This window comes from Camelus dromedarius, chromosome 13 (assembly GCF_036321535.1).
Source record: "Camelus dromedarius isolate mCamDro1 chromosome 13, mCamDro1.pat, whole genome shotgun sequence".
NCBI lineage: Eukaryota > Metazoa > Chordata > Mammalia > Artiodactyla > Camelidae > Camelus > Camelus dromedarius.
In genome coordinates, this window is record NC_087448.1 from 63,176,494 (window position 1) to 63,191,747 (window position 15,254).

Below are 15,254 nucleotides of genomic sequence, written 5' to 3' on the forward strand. Positions count from 1 at the left end.
TCTGTCTTATTTTCCCCGTCTTAACAAATCAGCTATTTCTTTCTGTTTTTCAGCTTTATTGAGGCATAATTGACAAATAAAATTATTGTAAGATATTTAAAATATACAACATGATGATTTGATACATGTATACATTGTGGAAGGAAGAGTTGAATGATTGTGTGCATGATATTTGAAATTATATCCAGAATTGATAAGATATCTTTAATGATGATAATTTTGTAGGTAGAATTGGGAATTAATAAGCAAGTAGATTCAGAGCAAAAGAAATGCAGATCATGTTATATCAGTAATTTTAAGGTCCAAGAAATACAATGATTTTTAAATGAATAAAACAAAGACTACATTTTTAAAGAATAGACTTTATTTTAAGCACAGAGAGTTCTCGTATACCACCTGTACCCACACACGCACAGCCTCTCCCACCATTAACATCTCACCCCAGAGTGGTACGTTACAACTGGTAAACCTACACTGACACATCATTATCACCCAAAGTCCCTGGCTTACATCAGGCTTCACTCTTGGATTTGTACATTCTGTGGGTTTGACAAATCTGTAATGTGAATCCACCATTATAGTATCAGACAGAATATCTCACTGCCCTAAAAATCCTCTGTACTCTGTCTATTTACCCCTATCATCCCTCCCTCCTGGCCCCTGACAACCACTGACCTTTTGCTGTTCCTGTAGTTTTGCCTTTTCCAGATGTCTTAAAGTTGGAATCATTCAGTGTATCATCTTTCAGATTGTCATCTTCCACTTAGTAATGTGCATTTAAGGCTCCTCCATGTCTTTTTATGTCTTGATGGCTCATTTGTTTTTAGCACTGAATAATGTTCCATTGTCTGGATGTACCACAGTTTATTCATTCACCTACTGAGGAACATCCTGGTCACGTCCAAGTTCTGGCCATTATGGATAAAGCTTCTATAAACATTCCTGTGCAGGTTTTTGTGTGAACATAAGTTTTCAGCTCTTTGAATAAATACCTAGGAGTGTGACTGCTGGTATGTATGATAAGAGTATGTTTAACTTGATAAGAAACCACCAAACTGTCTTCCAAAGAGGCTGTACCATTTTGCATTCCCACCAGCAATGAATGTTTCTGTTGCTCCTTATCCTAGCCAACATTTGATATCAGTGTTTCAAAATTTTGTCATTCTAATGGGTGTGTAATGTTATGATTATTTTAATTTGCAATTCTCTAATGATATATGATTGTGGACTGTATTTTCATATGCTTATTTGCCATCTGTGTATCTTCTTTGATAGGGTATCTGTTCAGATCTTTCGTCTATTTATTAAGTAGATTTTTTTTCCTGTTGAGTTTTAAGAATTCTTTGTATATTCCAGATAACAGGCCTCTGTCAGCTATGTTTTTCACAAGTATTTTCTCCAAGCCTATGGCATATCTTTTCATACAGTTGACAGTCTTTTGCAGAGCAGTTTTTACTTTTAATGAAGTCTAGCCCAATTATTTATTTCATAGATCATGCCTTTAATATTGTATCTAGAAAGTCATCACCAAGCCTGAAGTCACTGAGATATTCTCCTATGTTATCTTCTAGGAGTGTTATGGTTTTGTGGTTACATTTAGATCTGATCCGTTTCAAGTTAATTTTTGTGAAAGGTATAAAATCAGTGTCTAGAAAGACTTTTTTTTTTTTTTTTGCATATATACAGTTGTTTTGGTATCATTTGTTAAAAGCCTGTCTCTTCTCCTTTGTCATTGCCTTTGCTCCTTTGTCTAGGGTCAGTTGTCTATATTTGTATGGGGCTGTTTCTGGACTCCCTGTTAGGTTCCATTATTCTATTTGTCTCTTCTTTCACCAATATCATACTGTCTTAATTACCACAGCTTTATGGTAAGTCTTAAAGTTGGGTAGTGTCAATTCTCCAACTTTGTTCTTCTGCCTTAATATCTTGTTGGCTATTCTGGGTCTTTTGCCTCTGCATGTAAGTTTTAGAATCAGTTTGTTGTCTTATAAATTTTGTTTAAAACTGGGCATTTTAAACATTCTAATGAGGCAACTCTCAGAATCAGAGTTCTTCCTCTGCAAGATTTGTTGTTATTGTTTCTGTTTGCTTAATGACTTTCTTCAAGTAATTATCTAAAGTCTGAATCCTTTCTCATGTATGATCACTGAAATCTGTACTCGGTTAGCTTTGTGGTCAGCAAATGATTAGACAGAGATTTCCTTAAATGTCTTAAACCAGTACGTCTCCTGGCCTTTGCCAAGGGACAATTTGTGCATATTGGGCTATGGTTTCAGTGCTCCAGCCGAAAGTTGGTAACTCTGTCTCAGGTATTACTTCCTGCTTGTGCAGATCATCAAGGTCAGTCAGAGGTGAGAAATTAGACCTTCTCAGGTTTTTCCTAGATATGCAGCTCTGCCCATGTGCTTGGCCTTCTAGATTCCTACGCCTATGTCAGAACTTTTCTTGGTCCCTTATGGGCATCTCATTACCCCAACTATTCCTTTTATTCATTTTGGCTCACTTCTTGTTTGGCTCAACTGTTATCACCATTTCAGGCAGCTGTGATGTTAAATAATTGCCACTGATTGTTTTTGACAGACACCCTGGGAAAAAACCATTCTCAGTGATGAACTCAGAGTCAGGTTAAATAAAGATAAGCCCTATGAATGGGGGCATTGAGAGAACTGCCAGACAGCTCAGATAATGATAATTCTTTTAAAATGGGGCTTTGGGGGAGGTCAAACCCATTCTGTCCTCTCCGGTGGCTGCTAGGCTGCCAGTTTTCACAGCTACCCTGATTGTGATGCCTGCTGGCTTTCAAAGCTCTTGCAGAGCTGAGAAGAAGGGCGTGGAAATAGGGCAAAGCTCACTGTTCTCAGTTTTCTTAACTAGACACTACTTGGATTGTTGCAAGCCTTTATTAATGTCCAGATTTTCCTAAAAAGTTGATTTTGACCATTTTTGCTAGTATTCTTGTTGCTTTTATGCAAGAGCAGAATTTTAGAGATCTTTACTCCAGCATTCCCACTGCTGTTACTCATTTGCATTATTTTTAATTCGGCTTTACTGAAGTATACTTTACATTTTTTAAAATTCACCAACTTAAAGTATACAATTGGATGAGTTTTGTCAAATATATATGGTTGTGTTATGTAACTATCACCATAATCATGAGATAGAACATTTCCATTACCACATTTGGCAACTACTGAACTGTTTTCTGTCACCACAGTTTTACCTTTTCTAAAATTTTGTAGAGAGGCGATCATACAGTGCCCGCTTTGTGTTTGGCCTCTTTCGCTCTGCGTAGTGCCTCTGAGATTGATCCACGTTGCTACACATATTGGAAATTAGTGCCTTTGTGTTGTTGAATACTTCATTGTATGGATATACAGTAATTTTTTATCCACTTGCCAGTTAATGGATGTTTGGGTTATTTCCACTTTTTTGCCCATTTTGTGAATAAAGCTTCTATGAACATTCAAGTACACGTGTTTGTATAGATGTATAATGTATTTTATCTTGGATAAATAACTAAGAGTGCAATTGTTGGGTCGGTGGTAAGAATATATTTAATTTTATGAGAAATTGCCAAGCTGTTTCCTACAGAGGCCATACCCCTTTGGAAGTTTCAGAGGTTCTGCATTCTTTTAAAACTTAGTATTGTTGGTGTTTTTAATTTAGACAATCTAAATTATATAGAATTGTGTGTGTGTAGCATGTGTATAGTGGTGTCTCATTATGATTTTAATTTGTATTTCTCCCATGACAAATGATGTTGAGCGTCTTTTCTTGCATTTATTTGCCATTGTATATCTTCTTTTAGAAGTGTCTGTTCAAATATAGTGTCCATTTTTAAAATTAGGTTGTATTACTGATAGAATTTAAGAGTTCTTTTATGTATTCTGAATATAGTCTTTAATGAGATATATGTTTTGCAAACATTTTCTCCTAGTAGAGGAGCAATTCTTAAGACACAAGCAAGCATCTGAGTTTAGAGGAGATAAAAGGATCCAAATCATGTAGTTAAATGTAGTTAGAGTCTCTAGCTTTAAAAAATAATAAACTTCCTGTATGTATCAGAAAGTATAAAGCACATCAAGTATGTGGTATATAAAGTATGAATTCTTTGATATCTTTTGTATATGTGGCAGATCAAAAACTTTTTCATAGAATAAAATGGTTTGAGTTTCCAAACCATAATGGAAGAACGGTTTTGTTAGATAAGTAAATTTTATAAATAACAGACAGTGCTTCCTAAACGAACCTGTTACAGAGCTGCCAAATGAGAAACATCAACTTATTTAGGTATATATCAGAGCTTCCAAATGAGTATATATTTATGGATATGTATGTACAGTTGGCCCTTGAACGATGCACAGGTTAGGGATGCTGACCACCCGCCCCCCACGAATTCAAGATTCACACATAACTCTTGGATCCCTAAAAACTTAACTACTTAGTCTACTGTAGATCAGAAGCCTTATCAATAACTTGAGTAGTCAATTAACACATCTTTTGTATATGTGTTATATATTGTATTCTTACAATAAACTAAGCTACAGAAAAGAAAATGTTATTAAGAAAATCATAAGAAAGAGAAAATACATTTACAGTGCTGCACTGCATTTTCCAAAACCATAAGTGTATGTCATCTGACACAAGATGAGTCCTCTGTCAGTACCTACCTACATCGGTATTGTGATAATATTGATACAAAACACTGCAGATGCTACACATGTTGCTAACAATGGACATCAAAAGTGAAAAGATCATGTGGAAAGGAAATTGTTTATTTATAGGCACCATGATTCATGCATTGATATGGAGGAAGTAGCAGTATGGCTGCTTCATGGAAGCCTGCTGTAACTGGTAGGACCGCTTCGTGGTAGCTTAGCCTGTACACGAAGGAATGGATCATTACAAAATTCTTATGGCATACAGTATTACAGCTATGTGCACAGTACAGTACAGAATTGGAAACACCATTATTTTTTTAAAAGCCATACCTGTGATAATAAACTGATATGCAGCTTCTCCAATTACAAGAAAGAGGAATATTGTATAATAATGTGATTTTTTTCAAAGCAAAGTTATGAACAGTAATAAAACTAACACATCATTAATTTTATATTACATATCACCTTATACCTATGTAAGAATAGACTAGTGTCTACATGGTTTTTATGCATTCATGACATACCTTTTTCTTAATTTTTTCGATATTTCTAGGCTAAGCAATTCATCTGTGAGTTTTTTCAAGTTGTCGCAAATCTCAAAAAATTGTCCAATATATTTATTGAAAAAAATGTGCACGTAAGTGGACCTACATAGTTCAAAGGTATGTTGTTCAAAGGTCAACTGTATATAATTTATTTCATATACCACTCTTAGCTCTGAGGTAGAGGCATTAACACATGTGGAACTGGCCAAAGAAACAGGCTGTCAGTTATAGGAGCAAAGACCAAGAACCCGCAGAAGACAGCTTCAGACTAGATGACCAGCTTCTAATCCATAACTGCCTCACATTTGACACTAATGGATGTCTAGCAAGGGAGTAAACTGGAGATGGCTGAAAATGAGGACACTCATCAAATATTTTGAAGTAAATGAATGACACGATAAAAAATTGAGAACTAGAACTGGTTTCAATGTGAAGCATTGGAAACCAATTTGAGAGGCTGTTGCCTGACTCTCAGTAAAAGATGAGACGGGACTGAGTAGGACCAAGGAGAGGCAAGACCTCAAAGACACCATGGAGGTATAATTGACAGGACTTGGTGATCAGATGAGTGTAGATCTTGAAGAAGAAGAGTCTCAAGATGACTCCGTTTTCTAGTTTGTGTGGCCTAGTGGTGATGCTTTTAATCAAGACAAGGCTCTAAATTGGAAAACTAGGTTTTAAAGAGACTATAATGAGTTCAGGTTTGACAGGTGAGTTTGAAGGGTCAGCAGGACCCCACACATGGATGAGACTAGTGGGTCATTAGAAATGTAGCCCTGGAGCTCAGATGAGGTGTCCGGGCTAGAAAATGAGGATGGGCATCATCAGAGTGTAGTTTATTTTGAGATGAGATCTCTCATTATGCACATGCAGTAAAACAAGCAAGAAGTGCAGTCTGAATCCTAAAAAACATTAATAGTTAAGGTGCAAGTATGATAGGAAGGAGACAGTGTTTAGAGAGATGAGAGAATTCATAATATTAGATGCCAAAGACTAGAAGAGTTTCAAGGAGTGGTGAGTGCAAATTACTGTCCTTTGCTCTGAATAGGTCTTTGCTAGAAGAAAACTACAGGATTCGGTGATTTAAAAGGTCATTGGTCAAAACTGCAAAGAGCCCAATGTCTAGCTGGTAAACCAATTATATGTCTTCATTAGGGATATTGAATACTACTCGGCAATTAAAAGGAATGATTCCTGCCATACTCAACAACACAAATTAATCTCAAAAACATTGTGGTGAGTGAAAAAAAGCCAGACACACAAAAATACTGTATGATCCCATATATGATGACCAAGAATTGACAAAACCAATCTATGAATAATGGAAATCAGAAAGAGGCTGTTCTTGGGAGTGGTGAGGGGATGAGGAATTGACAGTAAAGGAGCGCAAAAGAACTTTCTGATGTCAAGAAATCTTATTTACCTTGTTCGAGGGTAATTTCAGTTGCCAAAACTGAACTGAAAACTTAAGATCTATGTATAACTAGAATAGAAAAGAAGAAAGGAAGAAAGAAAGAGAGAGAAAGAGAGAGAGAGAAAGAAAGAAAGAAAGAAAGAAAGAAAGAAAAGAAAGAAAGAAAGAAAGAAAGGAAGAAAGGAAGAAAGGGAGGAAGGGAGGAAGGGAGGAAGGGAGGAAGGAAGGAAGGAAGGAAGGAAGGAAGGAAGGAAGGAAGGAAGGAAAGAAGGAAGAAAGGAAGGAAAGAAGGAAGAAAGGAAGAAAAGGAAAACAAAGGTCATCGGTCAAAGATGGGAGATTTTACATCTGAATTTTCTGCTTCTAAATTCCCACTAATTTACAGAGATGTTTCTTTACAAAGGCAAATGTCCATACAGAGAGAGAGATCACAATTACAAAACTTTCAAAGCAGAAAAACAGAAATATGTAGTAGAGGACGTGGCAAGCCCAAAAAACAAAATCTAAGTGGTCAGTGGAAGAAGTCATGAAATAACTCAATTTTCACTACAGAAATCCTAAAAGTCAAAAACGTGAAGTGAGATTGAAGGTGAGCAAAAAGAAGAGGGTTGATTGGAATTCTATTTCAAGTAGGTAGAGCCCTTGATCCACTCCCCTGTCTGTATCTAGCTGACTTCGCTCCCTAACCATCAGAGAGTTTGCTGAGGTGAGAGGAAATAAATGAGGTATCCAAGTCTCAGGTGAAGTGGTGGATGTTGAAATAAAAAACATGATAAAGGGTTAGCTTTGAAAAAGAATAAGAACATCTCTCTCTCTCTCTCTCTTTTTTTTTTTTTTCTTTTTTTGATGATGAAGGAAAGAATTGTTAAAAGAATTAGTGACTGAAGCTGTATTTTCTCATTGGCACTGGTGGCTAAGTCATCTGTTGATGGACTGGGATCTTTTTCATGATCTGAGAATGGATGCTGACCAGAGAGGGGAAAAATGAAATAAATGCTGTGCAGCAATTTGAGGAGCCCAGCTGAGGGAGAATTTCAAAATTTATGTATTAGTCAGCACAGGCAGCCATAACAAAATACCACAGACTGGGGTGTCTTAAACAACAGAGGTTTATTTTCTCACAGTTCTAGAGGCTGGAAAGTCCGAGATCAAGGTGCCAACAGGGCTTGGTTCCTGGTAGGGACTCTTCTTGGCTTGCAGACAACCACCTTCTTGCTGTGTCCACCCACAGAGGACTGAGAAAGGGAGAGCTCTGGTGTCTCTTCCTTCACAGACATTAATCCTATTGGATCAGAGCTCCGCCTTATGACTTCATTTCATCTTAATTACTTCTTACTCCAGATACTGTCATATTGGGGTTTGGGGCTTCAATGTATGAGATTTGGGAGGGCAATTCAGTCCATGGCATCTATAATTCAACACTGTAATGTGAGTAATTTTCCCACTTGTACAGCAGGAGAGGAGGTGGTGGAGTTGATCCAAGTTTGGGGATTAGCAGGAGAGACTGGGTAGAAGGTCACGGTGGCAGATGAATTGAGGGGCTGGGGAAAGTATGGCTAAAATGACGGCCCATGGGTTCCAAAAGCAGGGGAAAGGGAAGCCAGGAAATGGCTGGAAAGGGGCAGGGGTTTCTAGGCCTCACAGAACGTTGCCTGAGGTCTGGAGCCTGGAGAACCGATGGGAACCCTTTACCCATATGCCTTCTGTGAGTGCAGTCTTCTCTCGGGACGTGACTGGTTGTTTCTGCACTTTCAACTTGGCAATGTATGAGAATTATCAAACTGGAAAGAAGATTAAGATTCATTAGTGGTAGCAATCATCACATTTTTCTTTCTTTTTAGACGACTCAATACGTTGAACAAGTGTGCCTCAATGAAACTTGATGTGAACTTCCAAAGGAAAAAGGTAGGTGTCTACACCTTACTAAGGCCGTGGCTACACCAATAAAAGAAGCTTGCATTCACAGATGAAAAACAAAGCAAAGTTCTGAAATGCCTGACCATCTATGTTTGTTCTCCAAATGCCCCATCTTGTCAGAACCATCGTAAGTAAGCCCGTTATAAACCTAGGCTGACGTCTGCTTGTCTCACTGTTTCATTTTGCTTTAGTTTTTATCAGAGCGTTCACATGAAGATAAAAAAAGTGCCTTAGCTGTTTGTGGTAATCCTTCAGGGGGTTCTTAGTTGTCAGTATCCACTCCATGTCAGATTCAAATTCTCCACCGTGATTCGCAGAGTAAGAGAACACAGCAAAGAATCCTCGGGGCCAGGCCAGGTGTCTTCTGCTTCGTTTTTTCCTGTGTGTTTTATCTCAAGGGCAGCTCAGGATGCGTTCATGCTCAGGCAGGGTCCTTTCATCGTGGTGGAGGGGCGGAGGGTGAGGGTAAGGACAGATTCGCAAGCTGTCCCTTCTCCCACCATCCTCCCCCCAGAACTGTCCTCTAGTCATGGGGCATGTTCTTCAGTTTTATGAGCCACCTGCTCCCTCCCTCTCCTAGCATGTGCTCTTCTCTCCGTGGAGACTGGAGACTTCAGGTTTGAAATAAAGCCGTACTTCACCGAGCACTTACTGTTTCCCGGGAGCTGGGTTATGGCATTTAATCCCTTGCGGCAGGGTTCCTCTGTTTTCTAGAGAAGGAAAGTAAAACCTGGACAGGTTAAGTCCCCGCTCATGATCTTCCAGCCAGTGGAGGCGCGTGCTTTCAACCTCAGGTGTGTCTGACTCCAAAGCCGAGGCCCCTGACCACTGCGCTGAGGACCTCTCTTTCTCGCTGAACTGATCCTTTTAGGAAACTCAGAATTAAGAGCGTTTACTGCTTTTTTCATTTCACATCTCCAATAGGTAACAAGTCAAGCTTCAATATATTTTGAAAAGCAGAGAAAACATCTCTCAGTCAAAAGAAAGTGTTCCTTATTCTGGTCTACACAGAGAAGTCATTACAGCCCATGGATTTTAAGTCTCTCCTGGGTAACCTAATCTTTAAAAATAACTTTAACCTGAATTTCTGCTCTGAAATAGCATTCAAAAAAAGTGCAAATGAATTTTGGTTGACCTCACCTTCAAAACAATTTGGGGTTTGAGCTAGGAACCAAAGATTTAAGCTAGGGAAGTAAAGCGGTGAAAAACAATACCCAGAGACATATTAAAACATGAGCAATTTGTCCAGGCTGAAGATAAATTAAAAATGTGGGAATAAACGTCCCAACAGCTGTCTGGCTGAACAGCCCCCTGGAGAGGCATACATACTATTTGAAGCAGGAGGGTCAGCTGTTGTTTTGGTTGTAACACATGGTTCTTATTAAACCCAGCACAGCCACGCCAGTGTGGCTGGTCTACACAGCACAGTTTTCAACCAAGTGGTATTGTTGGATTCTTGCCTCATGACCAGCTTTTCAGAACCCATGCATGAGATGGGCTTGAGTAACACTTGTTAGGCTCTCTGCGTTACCTTCCCAGAAGCACCTCTGTGAACTGCTCACTTCAGTATTCTCATGTTCTTAATTTACTCTGTATGCTGGAGAGAGGCACACACCCTCACAGCCCTCTGCTAGCTCTAGGCCCTACAGATGTGTGCCCTTGAATAAAATGTGGCTTTTCACATTGTAATCCGGGGACCCGTGGCCTGAATTTTGAAATTAATAAATCCAGTGGGTGATCTCCACCCACTTGTGACCCAGCCCCTCTGGGGCTGTGGTCTAAGCCCTTATGCGGGAGACCCTGGTAGTGGCATGTGTTCCCTGCCCCTTCCACAAGTCATAGGCTCGTCTTTTTTTTTTACTGCAGAAAAATACAAAAAATAAATACAGGCTGGAACTAAGCCAAATGATCACAAATAGAAAGTGAAACTTGAGAACCAAGCACCACAGGAAGCTTCAAGCAACTTTGGAATTCGTTTGTTTGGAAAGGGGAAAAAAAAAAAGACAGTAGCATTTCCTCTGGGTATGTCCCCATTTTAATCAACCCAAGAGATAGAAATATAATGCTCATATCTAATCCTCAGGGGCCCAGACATGTTTAATTCTGCAGAATGTCATCCCCAGATGGCTTAACCTTCCACGGCCACAGTCATTCTTCTCCCTTCAGGGCCACTGGGCCTCTGAAGGGCTGTGTGTGCCCACTTAGCACTCTGTGGTATGTCTGGCAAACTCTCCCAGTTCCTGCTCTCTGCCAGGCGCTCTTCCTTCTCCAACACTAACCCCGTCACAGATGCAGAAATCACAGGGAAGCTCAGTAACTTGCCCAAAGCCAAGCAGAAACAGCAGAGGCGGGATCTGAACCCAGCTATTCTGTCCACAAACTGCCCCCCCCACCCCCCGCCGACCTTTCAGAGGTATTCAGACATATATTGGCGTGAGCTTCTGGCCCTTGGCCTAAGACCTGGAAGGGTTTCCTCACCAATACATACAATTACGTAGTTTATTGTTGTTTTTAGGAAAGGGATGTTTCTTGCCAGCCCTACTCAAGTCCACAATTTATTTAATGTCATCATGGAAATTTATCTCTGGATCTCTTGTAGTGAATGAGTCATGAATCTCATTGCTTGGCTTTAAATTTGGTTCTCCTTTGATTTTTTTTTTTTTTTAACTCTGTAGGGTTTGGTGGGTTGACCTAAGCCAGAAAAGAAAAAGTCCACAAATAGATGAGGATGGTGAATTTGGCCTCATTCATACTTAGTTAGGTGTGCATTTTTGTTGTCCATCAAATGCCACTTATAAAGCACCAGGAGAAACAAAATCACACCTGCCTCCCACAAGGTAGTGCCTTACCATTGTGCAGAAGAGAAAAGTGGCCCTTTAAAGATTTGAGATTATGTTCCCTGTGAGAGTCGGGTGGACAGGAGTGTCCTCAGTCATGGCCCCCAGCTCACTGGAAGACTTACTAAACCCCCGCCAGGAGGCATTTCTAGGAAGCCTGAGATCAGCAGGTGCGCCTCTGGCTTCCGCCTCCCCCCCTGCAGCGCTGCAAGTGGCATGTCCCTTCCAAGCCTGTGAACCGGAGGGCTCGGCCACTCCGTCCAGGTCACGTTAATGGAAGATACGCTAAATTTCCATCCAACTATGGGTTAGCCTCCTCTTACAGCTGGAAGAAAGAGCAGCTTCAAAAAGAAAGTTCTGGTTAAAGTTATAGTTTTAATAAAGCTCTCTGAAATCATGACCAAAGGTGGAAAACAACACAGAAACCATGACTAATCACCGGCTTGCAGCCGGCACCTCCTGGCCCAGATGCCAGATGCCCAGGGCATGTCAAAGGAGCTGCAGCTGTCGTCCAGGGGCTGGGCTCCACCTCCCCCTCCCCCTCCCCCTCCACTGCACAGCCTTTCCCAACCCCAGTGTCCCACCAAACAAGACACGTCCTGGCAGCCCCAAATAGCAGAGTCAAGGGAGAGAAGTTACATTTTGTTCTGTCATTCACTTGGCTGGAGAGTATTAAAACTGTCTTAAATTGAAGACTGATGCACGTGAATGTCCTAGAACAACAGGATCTTTGAGTTAGACGAGACCTTCAGTCATCTTTTCCAGCCTCTCGTCCACTTCAGGATGTACTTTTTTACAGCAACTCTCACAATTCACTCAGCCTCTGTCTATAAACATCTAGACATGATGAGTTCACTGTGTTGCAAGGCAATATACTTTTTCCTAATTACTAGAAGTCTTCCATATGATAAACTAAATGCTGACTTGATGTAAACTTGCCCATCTTTTCTCCAAAGAAGCAAAGAATATGGATTTCTCCTTTCTTTAGACTGGGGGTCAGCAAATTACTGTTCCTGTTTTTGTAAAAAAAAAAAAAAAAAAGTTGTATTAGAACAAAGCCACACTTATTCTTTTGGCTACAAAGGCAGGGTTGAGAAGTTGTAACAGACTGTATGGTCTGTAACTCTAAAAGATTTACCATCTGACCCTTTACAAAATGCTTCCTGACTTCTGCTCAACCTCAAACAAAGTTTCTCAAACTATGATGAATGACTGATTTTTTTTTTAATTTCCAGTCTGCCACTGATCAAGATATTTTTGTAAAATTCACTACAATGATTAGAAATATGAAATGATAAAAGGTTATAGAAAATACAAACCTAAATGTTTTATTAAACTCTACAGATACAAAATTGCTTTCCAATAAATATAATTGGAACAAATATAACAGGAAATAGAAAAGTATTACAAAAAATGTTCTTTTTTTATAAAAAGTGTACATTTAGGCAATTAATACGAAGAATCACAATTGCACTTTAAACTCTTTTGTTGTTCAGCTGTCAGAACTAAACCAAAAGTTTAGTTTGAAATAGCAATTCCTCATATTAAATGTCTTTATGAACGCTTCAAACACTATGACTGAGTATTCATGACGGAGTTTTTTTGTTTGTTATCTAATTTAGGTTAGATTGACAACACTACTCACAGGGGAAAATGTGCATCTGAAATGTTTCTTTGTTTTAATACTAGTCATAAAGAAACTAGTCTCACGGAATTTGTTGACTGGAATCAAAGAAGAATTTTTTAAAGTAATTTTTTAAAGTTTTGGCTAATCTTTTTTACCTTTTATTCAAAATGAAGTCATGCTTTAGTTTCAAAATTCATCTTCAATCCTTCATCACTAGCCGATTCCTACAATTTTCTTTCTGTAAAACACTTTCTGTAAAATTCCTACAATTTTCTTTCCTGTACATTGTACACTTTGGATTATGTTGGGTAAACTAATCTCGAAATGTCATACTTTGTAACTTGGACCTACTACACCCAACTCCTAAGCTGGTCTCAACCCTATTCAGTAAGACAAGTCCACTGATCAGGAACTTGATAGCGCAGCCTTGCCAAATGATGACAGTTTTAATGCTTCCTCTCAATGTCTGAACTTATCTCACTGAAGACTGGTAAGTTTGGGGACTGGCAGCCCCTTGACCGCACTTCTAGTAGCACTGCTTAGAGTTTCTTATTTCTATACGAAATTATTAGTTCTTTCATTTATCCTTCATAGGGGGTTGTGGTGTTTAGATCCTTGGCCATCTTGATTATTTTTCTCTAGAAATACATCCCGTTCAATGTGCTCCTTAAAATGCAGCCCGTTACTCTTGATATACATGACCTATGCAGAACATGGTGGGGCTGAGATCCAGGCTTCTGGTCAGGCATCCCAAGGTGGCTGTCTTAGTTTGGCAGCCACATTACCCAGTTAAGTCATATTAATCTTAAATCTGCTACCACTCTTAAAGGCTATTAATAGAGATGAAGTCTGTTCCATCCTGCATGTCCTATGATACACTTGTGAAGTTTGGGTCCTTATATGTTACTTCATGAAATTTCATCGTATTAACAGGTCATCCTTCAATTTTGTTAGGATCTTCATGCATCTCAATATCACTATTGTCTAACAACAATAATTAGTTTTGTCTTGCACTTTTTAAGATTTATCTGGCATTTTCACATGTAATTTCATCTGCTTGTGATACACACTGTGCCAGATGTTTGTTGTTATCACTTCCATTTTACAGCTGAGAGAATAAAATCTCAAAGAGGGGGTCTTGCTCAAGATCCCTTCGTGAATAACCTCATGCCATCTTCACATTTGAATTCTTCACATATGAATTCTTCTGACTCATTCAGGTTGTTCCTAAAACAGACATCACCTGAAGGCATCTCCCAGAGACCTCTCCCTCAGTTGCCTTCAGTCTTTTGATCACACTCTGATGGAGTTACTCAACTAGCTACTAACAAAATGCCCCATAGCCTCCAGCGTTGCCGTCTTGACCACAGCAGTATCGTGAGAGCCTTTTGTCAGTTCCTGGCTAAAATCCAGACACTCCCTGTCCAGAGTATTTCCATGGGTTACCAAGCCATGGAGATAGGAGAATAATATTAGTTTGGTGTGTCCTTTTCTCATAAACACATATGACTCCTACAGATTTCCATTTTGCGTTTCTAAATACTCAAAAACTAATTTATTAGCCTCAAAAAAATATCAAACAGATGAAATCTGATAATCTCTTAAACAATCAGTACACCTTCACAATCGTGACTGGGGCGTCTGCCATGTGCCCGCTCGTCCCCTGGGTGCTGAGTGTGTACACACAGTAAAACTCCAGCACAGCCTGCTTTTCGTGCTGTGGATCATGGCCCGTTGGTGGGTTGTCAGATGAATTTGATGGGTTGCAAACAACATTTTTTTTTAAATGAAATAGATTAAACTAGAATATAAAACATCAGAGGACAAAGGTAATTCTGATAACATGAATTTATTTGTTTGCTTATTTATTTAGCTTTAGTGTAATTTGTATGTGTGCTTTGAGTTGTGACAGAAAACGTATTTTCTCATCAGTAGCTAGTATGTTCCATATACTATTCTAAGTGCTGTATATGGATCACTTTCTTCTTTCCCTCCTAGTCTTATTGAGATATAATTGACATATAGCACTGTATAAGTTTAAAGTGTACAGCATGATTTGACTTACATACATCATGATTACCCCAATAAGGTTATTGAAAATCCATCATCCCATATAGATACAATGAAGAAATAGGAAAAAAGTGTTTTTTCTTGTGATGAGAACTCTTAGGATTTACGCTTCTAACATCATTCATATATAACGTATAGCAGTGTTAATTATATTTACCATGTTGTACGTTGCATCCCTAGTAC

General features: G+C 39.1%; 1 protein-coding gene across 9 annotated transcripts in view; it reads left to right on the plus strand.

Annotated features, from left to right (window-relative positions):
• STARD13 (StAR related lipid transfer domain containing 13) overlaps nt 1-15,254 on the plus strand; it is a 455,772-nt gene that overhangs the window by 411,805 nt on the left and 28,713 nt on the right. For all 9 annotated transcript variants that reach the window (XM_064493212.1, XM_064493214.1, XM_064493213.1 and 6 more), the window contains one exon: nt 8,462-8,525. In XM_064493212.1, the coding sequence (XP_064349282.1) occupies nt 8,462-8,525 (64 nt within the window). The remainder of the gene's footprint in view (nt 1-8,461; nt 8,526-15,254) is intronic.